This window comes from Grammomys surdaster, unplaced genomic scaffold (genome assembly GCF_004785775.1).
Source record: "Grammomys surdaster isolate TR1022 unplaced genomic scaffold, NIH_TR_1.0 125349, whole genome shotgun sequence".
In the NCBI taxonomy this organism is placed as follows: domain Eukaryota; kingdom Metazoa; phylum Chordata; class Mammalia; order Rodentia; family Muridae; genus Grammomys; species Grammomys surdaster.
In genome coordinates, this window is record NW_021620222.1 from 1,007,671 (window position 1) to 1,029,176 (window position 21,506).

Below are 21,506 nucleotides of genomic sequence, written 5' to 3' on the forward strand. Positions count from 1 at the left end.
ACTCCAAGGACTAAGTGAAAACGGGAAAATAAATTTATGTATGTTTCCGCTCAAACTGGGACCAAACGTATCAATGCCAGCCTAAGCAGTATTAGCAAAAGATTGCTTTTATTGAATAGAAGGAACTATATGAACGCCAGGAAATAGGGGTAAGCTACTTAGTGTGGTCCCAGTCATCCTAGCTGGGACTTAAGCCTTAGTGTTAGCCCCAGACACCAGGTGTTCTGATCACTTCCTTTTCCTGTGTCATACTTCCTATATGGAGCTGGGGCTGAAAACAAAAAGGATTTTTTAGAAAACTAAACCGAATTCAGTTTCTGTTGCCATTCTACATAACTATTGGAGTCCATTGCAGATGTGTGGCTAAGTCAGTAGTCTGGTCTGTGCTTGTGACCTGTGGGTGTAGTAAGGACAGGTGATTGGCAGAGGGGAGCAGAAAGGCGCTCTAAAGAAGTTTTAGGTCAGAAGCCTAGGTTTCTGCATCCAAACAGGCAAGGGCTAGCCTCAACCAGTATGCCTCTTGTAGAGACCAGTGAGGATGAAAGGCAGAAGGGGAGCTTGGATGTGGATGAGCAGTGTTGGGCTCCCAGTACCCACACTCAGACTGTGCCTTTGCGCTGCCAGAAACTGCAGTTCCTAGGAATCCGCTGCTCCCTTCTGGCCTCCTGGTGCACACACTGGTAAAACAGCCCTAAAATCTTTTCTTTTTTTCTTTTTTTTGGAATAGAAAGGATAGGCCTTTTAAAAAAAATTCTTTTTTTAAAAAAGCGAACTACTTTCTCCAACTAACCCCCCCACCCCACCCCCACACACCTACACACCCTGCAAACTTTTGGGGAAAAAAGGGGGGGGGGAGGAAAAGCAGAGGCTGAGATTCCATACATTAAGCAGAGGGAGAATTAAAGTGACCTAGTGGCCCCATGTCTGTCCTTGGTGCACAGGTTTGAGGTTAAGTGTAGAAATCCAGCATTATGTATTATAGAAGTTCAGCAGGTTGTGGTGGCACACGACTGTCCTGTAATCTTGGCACTCTCCAAGCAGAGGCTGGAGGATGACTGCATTATGGTGGCCAGGCTGGGCATGAAGTAGGTTAGGAGTCAACAGAGTAGAAGTAAGAGCCAAAGTGCAGAAGACATACATAATGCTTTTTACTAAAAGCAGATTTGTGTGTTTCATTTTCAAGGTTTATTTTTATTTTACACATATGAGTATTGGGCTGATTATAAGTAGGTACACCAAGTGTGTGCCTAGTGCCCAGAGAAGCCAGAAGAGGAGATCTGAGACCCTGGAATTAGAGTTACAGAGGTTGTGAGGCACGTGTGAGTGCTGAACCTGGGACCTCTATACGGTCACCAGATGCTCTTCATGTTTGAGCCGTCGTTTATGGCTTTGTTTTGTTCTCTTACTACAACAATTTTGCCAAGCATACGCTGAGGAGATAGGCAGCATTTTGTTACTGGTAGAGCCCAGGTTTGTCAAATTTCATATTGGCTGCCAGCCTCATGCCTATGAATGAAATAGATTAGGAGAACATGGCCACTCGGAGATGTGTCTTTGACATGTGTTGTCCTTGATTGTAAAAGTTGTCGAGGGCTGGTCTTGTGCACTGTGTGTTCAGATGCTGATTTCTGTGCCCTGAGATCTGCTTAGACCCCAGCCATAGGCAATGTCACGGATTTTGGAGAATCTCTTATATCAATATGCTGTAAGGAATGTTCCCCAATTAACTCAAAAGAACTAAACAGCAAATGACTAGGCAGATTAGAGAGGAAGATTAGACTTCCAGTCCCAGTCAGGGGTCCCAGGGAGAAGAGCAGAGAGAAGGAGCTCACCATGAGGCAGGCGAGGGTACAAGAAAGAAGGCCATGAGGTAGAGGAAGGAGGAGATTGTTGCTGTGAGGTCAGGCTGGAGGAGGATTTGCCAAGGGTGTCCTCCATGGGGACTCCCAGCTACACCAAGGAGCCAAGGAGAGGCAGAATGCAAATAACTCGGAGAGTATGTCCGGGAAGTAGCTAGGTAGCATCAAGGCTTAAAAGTTTGGCTCAGTGATTGTGATCAAAGCTTATTGAATAAGTCAATAGGTCTCTGTCTCAGTTATTTGGGAGCTAGTCAGGTTAGAAAAACTGCCACTTTTAAATGTAATCATATTAAGTCTTTGGTTTTGAAACTCCCAGTGACAGCCTGGTATGTGGTATGTGGTGCTTTCTTTTCGGAAGCAAACTATTCACCCAACCTCAATGAGTGTGATGTTCATTCTTCAGGTGTGGAGTTGTCATGGTAAAGTCAGAGAGGAGATGATACCATACATCTGATAATGGTGCAATTAAGTTTTCAGATGCCTTTTTAGTGGCTATTATTTTACATTCAGTTATCCAAGAAATTATTGCGTGCAAAAATCTGAGTTAATACGGATTTATTTTCCTGCCTTCACTCTGAGTAAGGAGAAGCCTAGCACTGCTGCAGGAGAGCATGAATGCTTTTGTTATAGTTCTGCCTAAATCTCTTAAGTGCTGGGTCTTTTTTTTTTTTTTTTTTTTGCCTACACAGAGGTTGTTTTATTTTATTTTGTTTTTCTTCCTCCTACTATGGGCTGCTATCCTCTCCTTTTTTACATGATCTTGGGGTACAAAGCTGGACGTTGGTGTAGAGGTCTACTCCTTTATGCTGTACAGGCGTCCTATGACACAATGTTGGAGTAGTTTGTCTTTAAATCTTTTTAGGGCCTTTGAAGTTAAGTTTCCACTTTTATTTCTAACTTGGGGAATTGGTTATACACTGGAATAACATTGATTCCTTAAAGTTCTATGGGTCTTTATCATTTGTAGTAATTTAAAACTTTTCATAAGAGGTTGTCTGCCTCTTATGGATTGTTGGGAGAAGGGGACATTGCAGGATGAAATACAGCCTTGCATGCAGCAGGGAAGTTCAGCCTCCTTGAACTGAACATTTTTTTTTTTTTTCTTAACCAAGTTTTTTTTTTTTTTTTTTATCAAAGCTTTCTTTTTTTTTTATCGTATGTCTGTGTCTGTCAACTCTTTTTTAAAGAATATATATATATATATATATGTGTGTGTGTGTGTGTGTGTGTGTGTGTTTGTGTGTGTGTTTGTGTGTGTGTGTGTGTTTGTGTGTACACACACATATATGATGAGTACACTGTAGCTGTCTTCAGATGCACCATTACAAATGGTTGTGAGCCACCTTGTGGTTGGTTGCTGGAATTGAACTCAGGACCTTTGGAAGAGCAGTCAGTGCTCTTAATTGCTGAACTGCTGCCCCTAGTGTCAACTCTTGTAAAAAGGGTGATACCTGTTTGCCTCTGTCTGTTTTCCATTTTGTATTCGTTAGGATAAATTCTCCCCAGCATACATAACCTGCAGTGTTTATAGACTTTTGATTTTATAAATAAACACAGCCTACTGATAATGGAATTGGGTCATCATTATGAATGAGTAAGAAACACCTCCCCCCCCCCCTTTTATAGTTCTTCTATCTAGGTTTCTATTGGACTTGGTAGTCAAGTCTGAGAAAGAGGCACAAAGCAGTGGTGTAATTCCTTGACAAGAGTGATGTTTGAAGCAGTAGTATCAGAAGACTTCTTCCCTCCCATACTAAGAGGAAATATTTAAATGTGTTATAAACTTGAAGGTCAGAAATGCGTCAGTCATATCTAGTCTCAAGTTTTCTTATTTTGTGCTCGTTACCAATCGTCTTGACTTTATGTGACTTGATACAGGGAGTCCTTTAGATTGTTCTAGTTGTTAGCACCCAACATCACACTGATCAAGCAATGCCCTTCCTTTATGCTGACACTTGCTAGCAATCTCTCCAGTGGGTGTTGATGCTGATTTTCTCGCTGTGACTGTGGATCTTCACCATGATTTTTTTTTCCTCTTTAGCAGTAGTAACAGCTTTAAGGAAATTTACAGAGAAAGGTGCAAAAAGTACCACACTTAATATCATCAAGATATTATAATTTTTACAAAGCTAAAAAGTAGGATATTCAGAAAAAAATACTGAAATATGATCATGAAAATCATTTTCCTTTTCACCAAAACAGTTTATTAAAATCACAAATGGTAGAACAGTGTATTTGTACCAAATACTTTGCCTTATTTTCTCATGAGCTTTCTATTCTGCTGCTTTTCATAAATAAATGGTTATTACCTCTGTATAAAGCCAAGTTTGTGTTTAATCATTATTTGATCAACTTCTGCTACTTCCTTATTTGGTGTATTCTATTGAGAACAGACAATGTGTGTCAAAATTCCATTTTATTTATACGCATGTTCTAGGAGAGTACGTGTTTTTACGTTTTTACCACTCTAGTTGGCAACATGAACCTGGGGTTTGGGAACCTAATAATGAAGCAGACTAAGGTGTCAGACAATAGACATCTTTATTCAGGGAATAAGAGTGTTTATATTTTGAGGGCTAGGCACTTATGAGCAGAGTTTACTTGAGTTGAAGCTACACATAGTTACAAGGTCATGGTTACACGAATTATGGCTGTGTACAGTCACACCAGAAAGGTCATATTGTTCAAGAGGGCAAGGTCACATTAGGTCAAGCTGTATATCAGTGGTTCTTAACTTTTCTAATGCTGTTACAAGTTAATACAGTTCCATGTGCTCGTGTAGGGGTATCTGCTTGTGGGCAGACCCAACTGGAGACAGAGCAATAGTGTTAATTCCTACACCCATCAGAAATAGTGTTTTTCAATGGTCTTAGGCAGACTCACAACCCACAGATTGAGAACTGCTGTTCTTGAACTTTAGGCTGAGCTGTTAAGTTGCTGGAATTAGATCTCTCCAGGTTTTTTTTTTTTTTTTTTTTTCTCTAGAGACAGGGTTTCTCTGTGTAGCCCTGGATGTCCTGGAACTTACTCTGTAGACCAGGCTGGCCTCGAACTCAGAAGTCTGCCTGCCTCTGCCTCCCAAGTACTGGGATTAAAGGCGTGCGCCACCACCGCCCGGCCTCTCCAGTTTTTCTATGTAGGCACTTAGTGCTATGAACTTTCTCCTCTTAGCATTGCTTTTGTTGTCTTCCATAAGTTTCAGTATGTTGTGTTTTCATGTTCATTGAATTCTAGAAAGTCTTTAATTTTCTTCCTTCATTTGTGTCATGTCTGTCTTTCTTCTTTCTTTCCTTCCTTCCTTCCTTCCTTCCTTCCTTCCTTCCTTCCTCCCTCCCTCCCTCCCTCCCTCCCTCCCTCTCTCCCTCCCTCCTTCCTGTTCTCATCTTCACTCATCCCCAGTCCACTTGCAAAATCTATTCTATTTCCCTTTCCCAGGGAAATCCAGAGAGATATCTCAGACATTAAAAGGTTAGGCTTAAAACCAAAATATACTTAACTCATTGTTTAATTCAATAGAGAGTTGTTCAGTTTTCATGAGTTAGTAAGCTTTCTGTTGTTTCTTTTTCTTTTTTTTTTTTTCCAACTTTAATCCATGGTGGTATAATAGGATACAGGAGTATTTCAGTAGTTTTGTATTCTAAAGATTTATTTTGTACTTGAGTATGTGGTTAATTTTGGAGAAAGTTCAGTGAAGTGCCAAGAATTTATATTCTTTTTTTGTTTGGGTGGAATGAGCTGTAAATGTCTGTTATGCCCATATGGTTTATAAAATCCATTAACTCAAGTATTTCTCTGTGTTGGTTTTGTCTGGATGACCATGTCTACCTTCTGGCTTTTAGAGTCTTTGTTGAAAAGTTGAGTTTAATTCGAATAGGTCTGCCTTTATATGTTACTCGGTCTTTTTCCCTTGCAGCATTTAATATTCTTTCTTTGTTCTGTATGTTTAGTGTTTGATTATTATGTAGCAAGTTCATTTTTCTTTTCCGGTCCAATCTTTTTGGTGTTCTGTATGCTTTTTCTAGTATTATAGGCATCCCCTTTAGGCTGGGAAACTTTTCTTCTGTGGTTTTGTTAATTTTAGGAATGAACATGTGCAAATATAGGTGAGTAAACAAAAGGGTATACCCCTGTGACACACGGTGACACACTATAAAATCCCATGTGACATGTGATGACATACTGTAACATCCACGATGAGATGTTTTTGTTTTCTTTTGTTGTTTTTTATTTTGTATTTGCTTTTGGAAGGGCGGTTGCAAGGGAAGACATCGTATTTGAAGGGCCTGGGAAATGAATGGGATTGGGTTACTTGATGTAAAATTTACAAAGAATCAATAAAAAGTTTAAAAAATTATTTCCTGGGTCTTTGAACTGGGATTCTTCTCTTTTCTCTATTCTTATTCTTGAGTTTGGTCTTTTCATCGTGTCTCAGGTTTCCTGGATATTTTGTGTCAGGAATAACATTTGCTTTGACTGATAGATCCATTTGTTCTGTAGTAAATGCCTGAGATTCTTTCTTTTTTCTTTTGTATTTTGTTGAAGGTTGCCTCTGTAGTTCCTGTTTGCATCCTAATGTTTTCTTTTCTAGAATTCACTCAGTTTTTGTTATTGATACTATTTCCATTTTTTAGTATTAAACAGTTTTGTTTCCTTCAACTGTTCCTCCTCACCCCACCCCTGCTTTCATTAAAGGATAATGTTAAACCTGAGATTGTCTGTCAGAGAAAACCCAGTTCCACCATTTTGAGCCAAATTTGAAGCAAGCTTTATTAAATGCTGACCAAGATGGACTTTGGTCTAGACCACTCCCTTTATTACCCAGCTGAATGGCTCCAAGACATCTGTTGTAGGGGCTTTTACGGACTAAACCCCATTTGGCAATCATATTTTCCCATGAGGCTTTTTTTTAAGAACTACAACTCCCAGCATTCCATGATGTTACTTGGTCTGAGTGGGTGGGCTTACAGGTTAATTTTGGGCATTACAATTTATTCATTTCCTCCAATTGTTTGTTTGTGTTTTCCTGGATTTCTTTAAGGAAACCATTTCCTCTTTAAGGAGATCTATTATGTTCTGATAGTTGGTTGTAAGACCTTTTTCTTGTGCTTCAGCTGTGTTGGAATATTCAGGGCCTGTTGTAGTAGGATCTCTGGGCTTGTTATGGGGTCTGACTAGATAGGTCCAGCACAGCTTAAAGCAGCAGGACAACTTTATTGTAATCAAGCTACTACTGATTCATCAGTGTGAAGAACAGACTAGGGAGCTAAATTGGGACTTAGAGCCCGAATGTTACAGATCTTTTAAGCTTGTAGACCACAAACCTCTGTGTCAAATTGCACTCCACCAATCAGCATTTAGGGACACGGGACTTTCTTAGGAACATATCTTTGTGGTACACTTACCATGTTTCTGTTGTTTGGTTTATTCATCGGTGGCAAGGCGATTTGCCTTCCATTCATATCTCATCCACCCAGTATGTCAGTTACCCAGGGAGGGAGGTCTTGGGAACTTATTTAACCCATATTCAAAAATGGAAGTTTTATTCAAAATGACTTATGTTTGGTTTCTTTTTTACAAGCTTTGGTAAACACATATTGCCTTGACTGTTATTGATTGTGTTCTTAAGCTAGCATCTGGTTTGGGGGGCTTATGGGTTGAGGTGCTGATTTCTGGGTTTGTTTTTGTTGCAGGGGTGTTTTGTTTCCTGGTTTTTGTCTCCTGTCTGGAATTCCAGAGAGAGCATTGCTTTGTGTTGCCTATTTTACTGGCCTGCTCAGCTGGTGTGTTCATTGGGAGTGGTTGTTTTTTGTTGTAGGCTGGGGAAAGAAGATCCCAGGGGCAATGATTTGTTGTGGTACTAGGGGTGACCATGAGGATTATTTGGTTTGGAGAAACAGGATGGAGAAAATTTATGACCAGCCTACCTGGTCATGTGGCAGGCATGGCCTATGGTTGAGCAGGGTGTGTTAGCTTAAGTTGAGTGCTAGGGCACATTGAGGAGGAGAGAGGAAGGCCAGGGTGTGTGGCATGGGATATTCTTTCCATGTTCAGATATTTTCCTTAATTTCTTTCTTCAGAAACTTGAAGGTCTTGTCATACAGATTGTCAGTTGCTTGGTTCGAGTTACACCAAGGTATTTTATATTATTTTTGGGTATTGTAAAGGGTGTTGTCTCCCTAACTTTTTTCTCAGCCTGTTTATTGTTTGTACATGAGTTTTTATTTAAAAACTACTGAGTTTTTATTTAATTTTGTATCCAACCACTTTGCTGAAAGTGTTTATCACCTGTAGGAGTTCTGGTTGAATTTTCAAGTCACTCATGTATAGTATGATATTGTCTATGAATAGTATCGCTATACTTTGATTTCTGCATCTCCAGTGTGGATTCCCTTGATCACCTTTAGTTGTCTTGTTGCTCGAGCTCGAGCTTCAAGTACTATGTCGAATAGATAATAGGTAGCCGCATCTTCTCTTTCAAAAGCTTACACCCCCCAAAATTGGAAAATCTAAATGAAATGGATGATTCTTTCGATAGCTACCACTTACCAAAGTTAAATCAAGATCAAGTAACAGTCCTATAACTAAACAGTCCTATAACTAAACAGTCCTATAACTTCTAAGGAAATAAAAGCAGTCATCAAAAGTCTCAAAATGAAAAAAGGCCAGGCCCAGATGGTTTAAGCTCAGAAATCTACCAGACTTTGTAAGAAAAGTTAGTACATATACTTCTCAAATTATTCCACAAAATAGAAACAGAAGGAACACTGCTAAACTCATTCTATGAGGCCACAATCACCCGGATACTCAAACAACACAAAGACTCCACAAATGGCGGGCCAGTGGCACAATGGATAACGTGTCTGACTACGGATCAGAAGATTCTAGGTTCAACTCCTGGCTGGCTCGCCCTCACTTATTTTATGCTGGGCTGTGGTGGCGCATGCCTTTAATCCCAGCACTTGGGAGGCAGAGGCAGGCAGATTTCTGAGTTCGAGAGTTTGAGAGTTCAACGGTAGCCTGGTCTACAGAGTGAGTTCCAGGACAGCCAGGGCTACACAGAGAAACCCTGTCTCAAAAAAACAAAACCAAAACAAACAAACAAAAAGACTCCACAAGACAAGGGGACTGCAGACCAATTTTCCTTATGAACATTGAAGCAAAAATATTCAATAAAATACTCAGAAACCGAATTCAAGAACACATCAGAAACATCATCCACCATGATCAAGTAGGCTTCTAGTCCCAAGGCATCTAGGTTGCATTGCCAGTATGAGAAATACTTTTAGCTGTTGTATTGTGCAGTGTGAACCAGAGAAGTCTACTGTGACAGGGGTTAAGCCAATAGAAAGTCTCTATTAGCCATCTGCTGACTCCACTGGGTATCTGGGATCCAAGTGTATTCCTTACCCTTTTTCAGGATGAGCTTTTAAGCACATAACCACGTCCTCTGTTGACACCTTAGTTAGCAAGAACAGTTTAACAGAAGCAGAAGTACACAAGCCAAAAATGAAAGTTACATGTAGTCTTCCCAGATCTAAGGACTGTGATGGATTAAGTCTTTGGTTTTGTGTTTGGCAGGTGGTGCTGTGATTGTGCTGTGTTTAGTGGCCTGAATGGTGCTTCCACTGTGGCATCAGTTGTGTTAAGTTCTGTGATTGGGGAGGCTATTATGGCTAGCCTGCAGATTCTGGCCATTATCCCAAGTAGAGGAATAGATTTTGTTTTAATTAAGTATCTAAGACAAATAGAAAATGAGGACAGGATCACTAGGGCTTCTGACAGACAATGTGCTTAGCCTCCATTTTAAATGCCAACAAGCCTGTGTTAGGTTAAAGCTGGTCATGCATCCGTATTGCCAGGTATAGAGAGACATCCATCATGTGCTGGAAGAAGGGGCCATCTCAGTGTAGGAAAGGAGAAACTTAAATTTTATCTCTCTGCAGGCATTCATTGTTTCTGAGTGTCTGCTGTGGCACAGGGTATCAAGTGTATAGGTAAACTAAATATTTCCTTTAGACTGGTAACAATTGGACCAGTCTCCTACCTTTTGCCCTGTTAAAGGCCAGGTGTACCCCATATAGAGAAGTTTGTTATCTTGTATATTTGTAGATTATTAACTCTTTCCTCCTCAATTCCTTAATAGACCCTAAACAGACATTTCAAGATGCTGTGCCATTACCCATGTCTGAGCTTGTCCACACTTCCATCCTGATGTCCTTATGTGGGTGAAGAGGATCCCAACCTGGAGCCAGGAACCAACACTGAAAGGCCTATAGCTTGTGGCCCTCACCACCTCTACAGCAGTGTCACCCTGTGGACCCACTCACCCAGTTGAAGGAGGCTCCAGGAGATAACAGAGATGGGTCGTCACCAGGTCCTCCAATTCCTAAAAGATAGGACTAACATGGGACATATAATTATGATTGTCCTCTTTAGTCTTTTTTATTATTCTGATAATTCTCAATATTAATCCTTTAAATTTTCTCACCTGTGTGCAGCCTCTTGTTTTTCTGTCTGTTCTTTCTTTATCTTCATTTCTCTCCAGGAATGCATGACCTGATATATTTACAAACTTTCCGATATCAGAGGTGAATGTAGATATTAACTGCCTCAGAGAAGGATATAGGTGATTATTCATCACTGAGGAGATACTCCTGCTCCTGAACCATTCATCTGAGGGGTCTATTGGATCTTTCTAGACAAGTCAAAATGTCCTCTGTCTCAGATCATAACTTTAGAAAAATGTGTATTGATAATGGAACAAATTTCGTAGTTACCTTAATTTCATTCTGTTGGTAATTTCTAAACCAATGGACATAAGAGGAAATGTTAATTTTCGTTTCAGGGTCTGTTAACGTTCAATGATGTGGCCATAGACTTCTCCCAGGAGGAGTGGGAGTGTCTGGACTCTGCTCAGCGGACTTTGTATAGAGATGTGATGTTGGAGATCTACAGCATCCTGGTCTCTGTGGGTGAGAAGAGTTTTCTTTTGTGACTTCTACTTCATTCTACGATGTCTATCAATGTGTTTGCTATTTGCATCTTTCCACTGTCTGAGTCTCAGCTTTCAGTCCCTCCTAGACAGTGGTGATTGTCTTGTTTATGCAAACATTTGAAACCCGTCTACCTTGTGTTTACATTTAGTAAAATCCTTCAATTTAGAAATATGTTTACATGTGTCCGACATTTAAAAGCACATACTCTGTGTATCTGTCTGTAAAAGTTGATTTTTCCAGTTATGTTTTTTCAAGTGTTCATTTTTTTAAAGATTTACTTATTTATGTATATGAGTACACTGTTGCTGTCTTCAGACACAACAGAAGAGGGCATTGGATTCCATTAAAGATGGTTGTGAGCCATCATGTGATTGCTGGGAATTGAATTCAGGACTTCCATAAGATCAGTCATTGCTCTTAGCTGCTGAGCCATCTCTCCAGCTCTTCATGTGCTAATTTAAAGGAGAATAAACATATATAAATACTTAAGTGTATTCACTTCAGGAAAGTCTAAAATATGTGTCAGCAATTAACAGTTACGAAGTCACTTGTGGTTCTTCCATTCTGTTTCCTCTTATCCACTGGGTACAGCCCAGTGTGTGAAAACAACTATAATGAACATAAAATAACACAGATGTTGTATGTCTCTTCTAATGCACAGGCCTTTCAGTATCAAAATCAGAGCTACTCCTCTGTCTTGGACAAAATGAAGAACCCTCCATTGCAGGCATGAAGGAGTTAAAAGGTATAGAACCAGGTAATTTGGAAGGAAACAATGTCCCGTGGTGTTTCTAATTCAAGTAGTAATCCTGACTTGTAGAGATATTAGCATGTTAGCCCTTCCCTGTGTAGGGATGACACTTAGGTAATGAGAATGTAATACACAGTGGAATTACATTGGTTTTGTTTTTTTTATCACATTTTATCCAAATAGTATTGAGTTAAAATATAATATTACAGTTTCAGTTTGGCAATGTTTGTGTGGTTATTGTGTGTTTTACTAAATGTTGTATTTGTCTGTGGTGGTCCAGTGCTGATTTGTTTTGCTTAGGTTTTTCTTTTTATTTATATATTTTGTATTTTTTTTATTTTATTTTTATTTATTTATTTATTTATTTATTTATTTTTTGTTTTTTTGAGACAGGGTTTCTCTTTGTAGCCCTGGCTGTCCTGGAACTTGCTCTGTACACCAGGCTGGCCTCAAACTCTCGAACTCAGAAATCCGCCTGCCTCTGCCTCCCAAGTGCCCGGATTAAAGGCGTGCGCCACCACCGACTGGCTATTTTTTAGTTTTATATAACACAATTTGTCATATATTTTCTCCTCTCACCATCTTCCTGTTCACTTGCCCTCACTCACGCTCACCCAACATCATGATGTCTCTCTCATAAGCACTCTTCCGCAAAAATGAAAATAACACTGAAAAGTCATAAAAGACCAAAGATTTAGATTTCTATTAGGTAAATGCACTGGCACATTGGGCATTCTCTGAAATGTGGTTGATACATCCAATGTCATTCCACTGACGAGTACTGGTTTTCCCTCTCACAGATTCTATGGATATCAAATAGGGGCTTGGCTAGAGGTGGAAGTTTGTGCATATTTTCCCTTCTTTGAGCTGTGAGTTTCTCAGTCTTGAGCTTGTACAGGTCTTGTGTATGCTGTCATAGTCTCATTAAAATGACTGGTTGCTTAAGCAGAAAAAAAACAGAAAACTGATGAAAATTTATTTGAACAGGGAGCCAAATTCCAGCTCTAGCAAGCAAAAGAACGTGGCAGTTTGGGCCATGTGATTCTGGCTTTAGAGTCAGTGATACAAAAGAGGCAGTCTGGAATCTCCTTTCATGGTTAGGAAAAGCTACTGAGGCCAGGTTTGTGCTAGGGTTGTCCCTGCATGGAGGCTCAGAGAGGCCTTTGCATGAAATTGTAAAGTTGAAGTCTGTATTGTGTTGGAGACTCCAGGATGTTGGAGATTCCAGAATTATGGAATACTTGTGGAAGAGAGCTGCAGACTTTGTGTGGAACCAGCCTAAGAGAGAGAGAAATGTGTTGCAGTCAACAAAGCTAAAAGATTTAGAATTCTGAATAGTGCTTTGTCATCAGATGTGGAAATTATGACTTGGAATTTTCCCTGTTGTTTTTATTCCTGTTTGGATCCAATGTTTCCTCATTATGATCCCTTTCCTCCCTTTTGGAATGGTAATATATATCCTCTGCCATTGATTGTCCAAAGTATGTGATCGCCTTTAATCCGGGCACTTGGGAGGCAGAGGCAGGTGGATTTCTGAGTTCGAGGCCAGCCTGGTCTACAGAGTGAGTTCCAGGCTCAGCTACACAGAGAAACCCTGTCTCAAAAAAACCAAAAAAAAAAAAAAGAAAGTATGTGATCTGCATTTGGTTTTGATTTCACAGCAGGTTAGTGTTAAGAGATTACTTTTAACTTTTGACTTTTAAACATTGTTGAGACTGTTACAGATGATGGGGACTTTGGAAATTGGACTGACTGCCATTATGATAGCAAAAATTATGATTTTTTTTTTCGTTATGATAGAGCTACAAGCCACTGGGGGCTAATGACTGTGGTTTGAATAAGAATGGCCCCAAAGTCTCATATATTTGAATGCCTACAGTGATCTGAGGTCGTCTCAACTGAGGGCACGCCCTCATTAAAATGCCTGGTTGCTGTGTCTATGAGAGATTTTGATGATTGATGTCGGAAGGCTCTTCCACTGAAGGTGGCAATATCCATGCCGCTGGCTACACCTGTGAGAGATTATCTTAGTAAAATTATGTGAAGTGGGAAAACCCACCATTAATCTGGTTCTTTTGATGTAGGAAGGTCTACTTTTAATTTGGAGTACATGTGTTTTCTGGACTGGGTTTGAAAGCTTTATGAGTTTCTTAAATCTCAAGAACCCAATATAGGTTCCAAAATAGTAGAGCAAAACTATCTGAAGATCCCTCTTTGTTCAGATATCCTGGGATATTGTGATTAAAAAAGTAGGTACCCTGGTTTTATTCTGCTTGTGGCAAATACCGTGACTATAAGCAGCTTAGAGGAATGAAAATTATATTTCAACTTGTGCTTCCACATTGTAGGCCTGTTGTTCAGAGAAGTTAAGGTAGGAAGTCTCTCTCAGAGCCAAAAAACTATGCTGTAGGCTGACTTGCTTGTCAGGCTGATATTCATGTATCTTTCTCATTATAGCCCATAACCACTTACTGAGGGAATGGAAGCACTCCATAGTCGGCTGGCATGCTCTGCCCAATTATCAATCAAGGCATTTCTGTATCACAGATATGTCTATAGACCAATCATTAAAAAAAAAATTACTCACCGGGTGGTGGTGGCACACGCCTTTAATCCCAGCACTTGGGAGGCAGAGGCAGGCAGATTTCTGAGTTCGAGGCTAGCCATGTCTACAGAGTGAGTTCCAGGACAGCCAAGGCTGCACAGAGAAACACTGTCTCGAAAAAACCAATAAATAAATAAATAAATAAATAAATAAATAAAAATACATTACTCCATTGAGATTTTTTTTTCCTCACTTGATTCCAGGCTTTGTCAAGTTGTCACTTAATGCAAACTAGGGCACAAGGTTCTAGGGGAATGGAGGGTAACTGCTAGATTGCCTGTCATTATGCCATAGCTTCCATAGACTGCCTGGACCTTTCCTCTCTGCCCTGCTTCTAAGATGCTTTCTCTGTTTGGTCTCTAATTACCATTAAAGCAGACTTCTTAATTGTATAATAGACACATGACAAAAGAGTACTGGAGATGGAAGAGAGCCGTAGTATCCCAGCAACTCTCAAAGGATATAAGAGACTTGTTTGTATCAGGAGGCCCTCCTAAGGATCAGCAAGGAAGCAGAGTTGGTGAGAGAACTTCCTCCTGGGGCCTGGGCAGTGGTAAACACTTTGTTGAGTCTTTTATAAGATGCTCTTGAGGGTTGTGTGAAACATAAACTCTAGATGAGCGCTGTGAACATATTTAATGTTTTGGAGCTTCTTTAATGAATCACCTCTGCACGAACTAAATTCTGTCAAATGGAGTCTTTCCAGGAATTTGAACTGAGGCCATATTGGATTATAGTGAACTGATGGGCTGGCTGCTGGGCAAAGGCACTTGCTACCAAGCCTGATGACCTAAGTAGGAGAACCAATTCCTGTAAGATTTCCTCTAACTGCCACGTGCACACTGTGGCACGTGCACACACACAACACACCCCTTCACATTCACGTACATTTTTTGTGCTTAGGAGATGGTTTAGAAGATTCTTCTTTCACAGAATGGGTGACTCCAAATCAGATTACCCAGAACCTGTATAAATGCCAGACCCAGTAGGACATGTCTTTAATCCCAGCACTATTCCTATGGACAAGAGAATCTCCAGAAAAATAGAATTATATGAATATCTAATAGGACTAAGGAAAGGGGAAAGCTGTCTTAACCACAAGGGTTACTCAAAGGTCACACACTATAAAACAAAAAACTCATAATCACTCCAATAGATGGAGAAAGATTTTATCTCTTGATGGAGATTATGAATTTGACCATCAATTATATGAAAGAAATCTAACACATTAAAGCAAAACATGCCAGAAAATTGTTGACAACCAAGATTAACAACACACAGTCAATATTAACTCTTTTTTTTAAAATGTTGGTTCTTACTTTGTCCATTTCTTAGGTAATTTCTGCTAATATATTTGATTTTAGTAGTTCTATTAATTATACAGCCATGTTTTCATCTTGTATATCAATAATAACTCCTGGGATTGATAATTTAAAAGAAAAAAAACAACATAAAATCAATCTTTAGTATTTGAAAACCACATCATACTATTTCCTATTACACAAATGCCTTTCATCTTCCCTGCTCCCTAATTTAAAGAAAAATGGAATTTGCATTGACAAGCTGACTATTAACATGTAATGTAGTCAGTAAATATAAAAACATAGTTTTGGGATTTTTAGTATTGTGTCCCTGATGTCTCCCCAAGCCATCAGCTTATTCTTCCTCTTAGGTTATATCCTCTTTATAGACTTGTCTTCTTCATATGCTTTATTAGTCTGGTGGGCTCCAGGATAGTGTTGTGGTTTGAGCTATTAGAGCAGGTACCATCTAGGACTTCATTTCCTGGAAAGACACAAATATTGCCTCTGCCTGAAACTTGGAGGACATCTAGTTCTTTCCATTGATTATTTTCTAATCTTTCCATTTTTGATATATTTTAGACTGTGTCTCCTTTAGTGTAAAATGGTTTTGGGCAACAGAAAAGGTATCAGCCTTTAACATGAATGAATCTGAAACTGAGCTAGCTAAATGCAGCCTTGTATGTGGTGATTTGAGTGACTGTATAGCCCTTTTCTTATTTTTAAAATGTGTTGTTTAAATATTTGACAGGATACTAATTCTGATGTCACTCAGGACATCAGTAGGATGGGAGTCTTGTCTGAGGAGCTCCCATTATTTTTGTAGTAGTGTTTATGCCTCAGATGTCATGTAACAGTCAATATCATTTTTGGCTTTTCATGAATTACAAAAGTAGGGGAATTCCAAGAAACACTGAAATTTCTATATGTCCTCCTTCTCTGTCACCTCTGCATCTCACCTTGGTGATGGAACTAGTCATTGTTACTGAAAACATTTTTGTTCTTACTTTCGGTGAGGGCTCTGCCCTGCACTTTGCATGCCAGTTGCAGGAGTTTCTGCAACCACCTAGGCTAGTAGAATAATAGGCTAGTCTAGGGTAAGAAACAAAGCAGATTTGTTGAACACAACTAAGATCTGGTGTTGATTCAAACTTTGTTGGCCTGACTCTGAATAGATTATTTTAGGCACTCTTACGCACAACAAAATCTGGTGACCTTTTTGCTGGTAATAATTAACTGTATCCTGTGTGCACAATAAAGCTTTAGACATGACAACATCGAAGCTCTTCGTAAAGCACATGTAACATCCTCCATAAAGATGGGTTCTTTAGATTGACTTCATGTGATACCTCCTATAAAGATAGGTTATATATATTGACAAGCTCACAATAGGAGTCTGGGGAAGGATCCTTGGCCTCGGCCACACAGCACAAACTTCACCAGGTGTTATCAACACTTTCTCTCAATGTTATGCACTCATAACAAGTTATGTGCCACACCCCCCTCCATTTAAAGGAACAATTCTAGGTGTTGAAGACTACAGCTTTCCTTAATGCTAATCTCTGAACACAAAACTTTTTTTTTTTCTTTTACACCTTCTTCAGTAGGGACACACACTATAAAACAAAAAACGCATAATCACCTCAATAGATGGAGAAATAGCCTCTGAAAAAATACAACATCCCTTCATGATAAATGTCTGGGAGGTATTAGGGATATGAGCATCATATCTACACATTAGAATAATGTAATTTCAGATTCAATATCCTTGGAAATGGAGAGAACCTCAAACTGTCTCAATAAAATCAGGAACCAACAAGGATGCCCATTCTATCCGTACCTGTCTAACATCAGGAACAGACAATGTTGACCACTCTGCCCAGCACTGTGTCTTCTACACTGATGAAGTCTTAACTATTGATCAAAAACAACTTCACGGAGTTTAAGAGGATAGATATTGGGAAGGGACAAAAAAGTGAAATCATCCTTATTTTCAGATAGTGATTATATAAAAAAAAAAATGTAATGAGGTTTCTCATGCCTGGTACTGGGGTTATTGACAGTCTATCATTCTTTTTCTTTCTTTTTTTTTTTTTTTTGTTTTTCGAGACAGGGTTCCTCTGTGTAGCCCTGGCTGTCCTGGAACTCACTCTGTAGACCAGGCTAGCCTCAAACCAGTCTATCATTCTTATCTTGCATATGTACTGTGTAGAATTTCACACAAATATAAAATAAATAAAACATATATAATAACATAACTATATATTATATAATATCATAATAAATTGTATATATAAATTAAATTATATATATTAAGATGAAATAAAAAATATATTTGAGGGACTTTCAGACAACCTCATTTTCATTCTGTATTGACTTCCCTACTTCCAGAAATGAAGTAGAGTTGCATGGAGAGTGTTAGGATGACCTCTAGGCAGGAAAGGAAGGGGAAAGAGATATAGTTCTCTTTTAGTTAAAATTACATTAAAATTAATATGTATATTTACACATATAAGCTTTTCTTTTTTATATGTTTGTTGAAATTGAGTTCTAAATTGCAGTGTGGTTGAAAATTTTAATTTGTACACAGAGGGGCTTTTCTTGTTTAAAAAAAATTCACTTCATTTAAAAAAATGAACTATCTTAAACATTACGATTATTTGGAGATTCTGAAACTTGTGTCATGGCGTCCACTAACTTCTGTGGCTTTGTAGCTCTCATTTGTTTCACATGTTATCTTTGTTTTCTTACTGACTCAGTGTTTTCAAATAGATTGTGTAATCTGACATGTTCTGAAATATATTGCTTAATCTGCAACTATGAATCTATCCTAGAATAACTATATGTTGTATTTATTCATTCTTTTTATTGTTTTCCTTGTGTGTTTAGAAAGCTGTTTTGTGTCCAATCTGATTATTCACTTTCAAAGTGGAGAGACCATTTTTATTATCAAATAATAGTTTCAGTTTTCACCATGACACAATTCTGTATGAATTATCTGTTACACTACAGAATTAAGGCTGGCCCTTCCATTTATTACAAATTATATGATACATCTCCATGTGACATCCTCTTGCATCCGTCATGTTCAGCACACTTGTCTCCTGACAGCAGAAGTTCTGAAGGTCGGGTGAGATCATCTTGGCACAGTCCTTGTAGCGGTGTACCTTTCTGTATCATGTTTCTATATTATTTATGTGTAAGTCCACAAAGTGAAATAATGATTTTCTTTCATTTCTTCCAGCCTTGTCTTGCTTTCATAACAAGGAATTGTTCAAAATGGAGGGCAAACAAGAATCTGTCCAGAGAGAAGGATTGGGACAATTTGGAAGTAACAGCCTCAGAAAGTTAGAGGTAAGGGAGTTCTAGGAATGTAGGGGTGACAGTGAAGAGCGTGAATTCTGTGAGGATGTAAATGATCTGTATGCAAAACCTACTGCTGACATTCCTGACAGGGGAGATCAAGAAACTCAGTCTTCTCCTGACACAGCTCACTCTGGGCCCCTTCCACATTCACAGTGGGAGGCTCTGGTAGAAAAATGTTCACATCAGTTTTTGAAACATAACTTTACTCTTCATGGAAGTGTTAATACACTGAGAAGTAACATGGGGAGTTCATATGAGTCTCTGAGATACGTTTTATGTAGTATGGGATTAAGCAGTTTTTCAACATTCTGTGAAGAACAGGGGATTAGTATCACAGAAAAACACATACAGTGTTATGAGAGTGAGAAGTATTTGACTGAAAATTCTTTACAACATTCTCCACAGGTAAATCTACCTTGTGACAGGGACTACAGTGTTGATCAACATAAGACTGTGTGCGTGAATCCAGTAGGACATGAAAGACATCATCGGATGGGTACTTCTGAATATCCCCACAGACATCGTGAAGATAATAAAGGCCTTACTACAAACTTCGCACTACATAATAACCACAACCATCAGTTTACAGAGATTGTTGACCAAGGTAACGCCTCATGGGACAGCTATAAACATGATGTGACTCCCAGTGATGGACAGATGAGTAATTGTTTTCTGGAGAATTGTTACAATAATGATAGATGTAGGGGTGTCTCTGGTCAGTGCACACAGTCACCTTTGCACCGGCAGGACTATAGCCAAGAGAAGCTGTCCACAAGCAATCAGCAGAATAAAATGTTAAATGACTCCTCCAATTGTAGTCAGTGCACTGAAATGAGGGCCAGAGGAGAATCTAACAGACAGAGATCTGGTAAGTACAGCAACGTCTCAGCAGAGTCATCAAGCACTGAGAGGGATAAGGTCAATGACTTTGGAAGAAAACCATGCCTGTTTATGGGAAGTGATAAATCCTTCAATTTCTATCTAAATATGACTCAAAATGATTTAAGCCACACTAGAGAGAAACCTCAGAAAAACCAAATATATAGACTGCAGTTTACCCCTCCTTCTAAACCTGTTGGACATCCAAGATCCTCAGTTCAACAAAAATGTAAGAAATCTGGGAAATGCTCCAGGAGTTTTCCAACCCTCACTAGACTTAAGATGCTTCAAACTGGAGAGACAGCATGCAAATTTACAGACTCTGGAAAGTCCTTTTCTCAATTCTCAGGCCACAGAGAGAATTACACTATCCATACTGGAGAAAAACCGTATAAATGTAAAATATGTAAAAGGTCTTTTACCACAGGTTCATATCTGCAAGCTCATCAAAGAATACACACTGGTGAGAAACCATACAAATGTAAAGAATGTGGCAAGTCTTTTACTCATGGCTACTCTCTTCAAATTCATCACAGGTTTCATACTGGAGAGAAACCTTACAAATGTACAGATTGTGGCAGGTCTTTTGCTGAGGGCTCATCTCTTAAATCCCACCACAGAATCCATACTGGAGAGAAACCCTACAAATGTAAAGAATGTGGAAAGTCCTTTGCCAGACGGTCAAATTTTGAAGCTCATAGCAGAATTCATACGGGAGATAGACCTTACAAATGTACAGATTGTGGCAAGTCCTTTACCAGGAGCTCCTGTCTTCGAAAACATCACAGAACCCATACTGGAGAGAAGTCCTATAAATGTGAAGAATGTGGAAAGGCTTTTACCCAGGGTTCAACTCTTAAAACCCATTACAGAATCCATACTGGAGAGAAACCTTATAAATGTAATGAATGTGGCAAGTCTTTTGCTGAGGGCTCAACTCTTAAAACCCACCACAAAATCCATACTGGAGAGAAACCCTACAAATGTAAAGAGTGTGGGAAGTCTTTTGCTGAGGGCTCAACTCTTAAAACCCACCACAGAATCCACACTGGAGAGAAACCTTACAAATGTAAAGAATGTGGCAAGTCTTTTACCATGGCCTCAGGTCTTCAAATTCATCACAGAATCCACACTGGAGAGAAACCTTACAAATGCACAGATTGTGGCAAGTCCTTTACCCAGAGCTCACATCTTCAAAGCCACTGCAGAATCCATACAGGAGAGAAACCTTACAAATGCAAAGAATGTGGCAAGTCTTTTGCTGAGGGCTCATCTCTCCAAAAACATCGCAGAATCCATTCATGAGAGAATCTTTACAGATGTAAAGAATATTCAAAATCCATTACCTGGTTCTCAAATCTTATAGATCATCCTGAAATCCATACTGGAAACAAACTTTACAAATGTAAAGAATGTTTGAAATCCATTACCACAGGCTGTAAATTTAGAACATATTATAAAATCAAGGGTAATTACTGACACACTGTTCACCCAAGAAGTATATATTTTTGAATGTGAAGAATGGATGGAAACCTTTAACCACTCACTGTTCAACTTTTCAATATTAGAGTCACACCAGTTAGCCTTATACTGGTATGAATTTGAAAACATTTTACCCAGTGTGGGGATTTCAATATGCTTGGCTGAGGGAGTACCACTATTACATGTGGCCTTGTTCCAGTAGGTGTGGCTTTGCTGGAGGAAGTATGTCACTGTGGGAGTGGGATTTGAGACCCTCCTACTAGTCAC

General features: G+C 39.2%; 2 protein-coding genes and 1 non-coding gene across 3 annotated transcripts in view; 2 read left to right on the forward strand and 1 right to left on the reverse strand.

Moving 5' to 3' along the window:
* Positions 1-1,504, reverse strand: part of LOC114637598 (zinc finger protein 664-like) — a 53,402-nt gene extending 51,898 nt beyond the window's left edge. The window contains exon 1 of the mRNA XM_028785833.1: positions 1,458-1,504. Coding sequence (XP_028641666.1) covers positions 1,458-1,504 — 47 coding nt within the window. The remainder of the gene's footprint in view (positions 1-1,457) is intronic.
* Positions 63-21,406, forward strand: LOC114637588 (zinc finger protein 345-like). The gene is given in 6 exon segments (XM_028785817.1): positions 63-149; positions 10,003-10,233; positions 10,705-10,831; positions 11,517-11,612; positions 18,757-18,866; positions 19,284-21,406. Coding segments are annotated over 5 exon segments (2,301 nt in total). The 5' UTR covers positions 63-149; positions 10,003-10,218; the 3' UTR covers positions 21,237-21,406.
* Trnar-acg lies at positions 8,693-8,765 on the forward strand. Its single transcript has one exon. It is a non-coding gene; the product is annotated as a tRNA-Arg (tRNA).
* Positions 21,407-21,506: the final 100 nt, after the last annotated feature.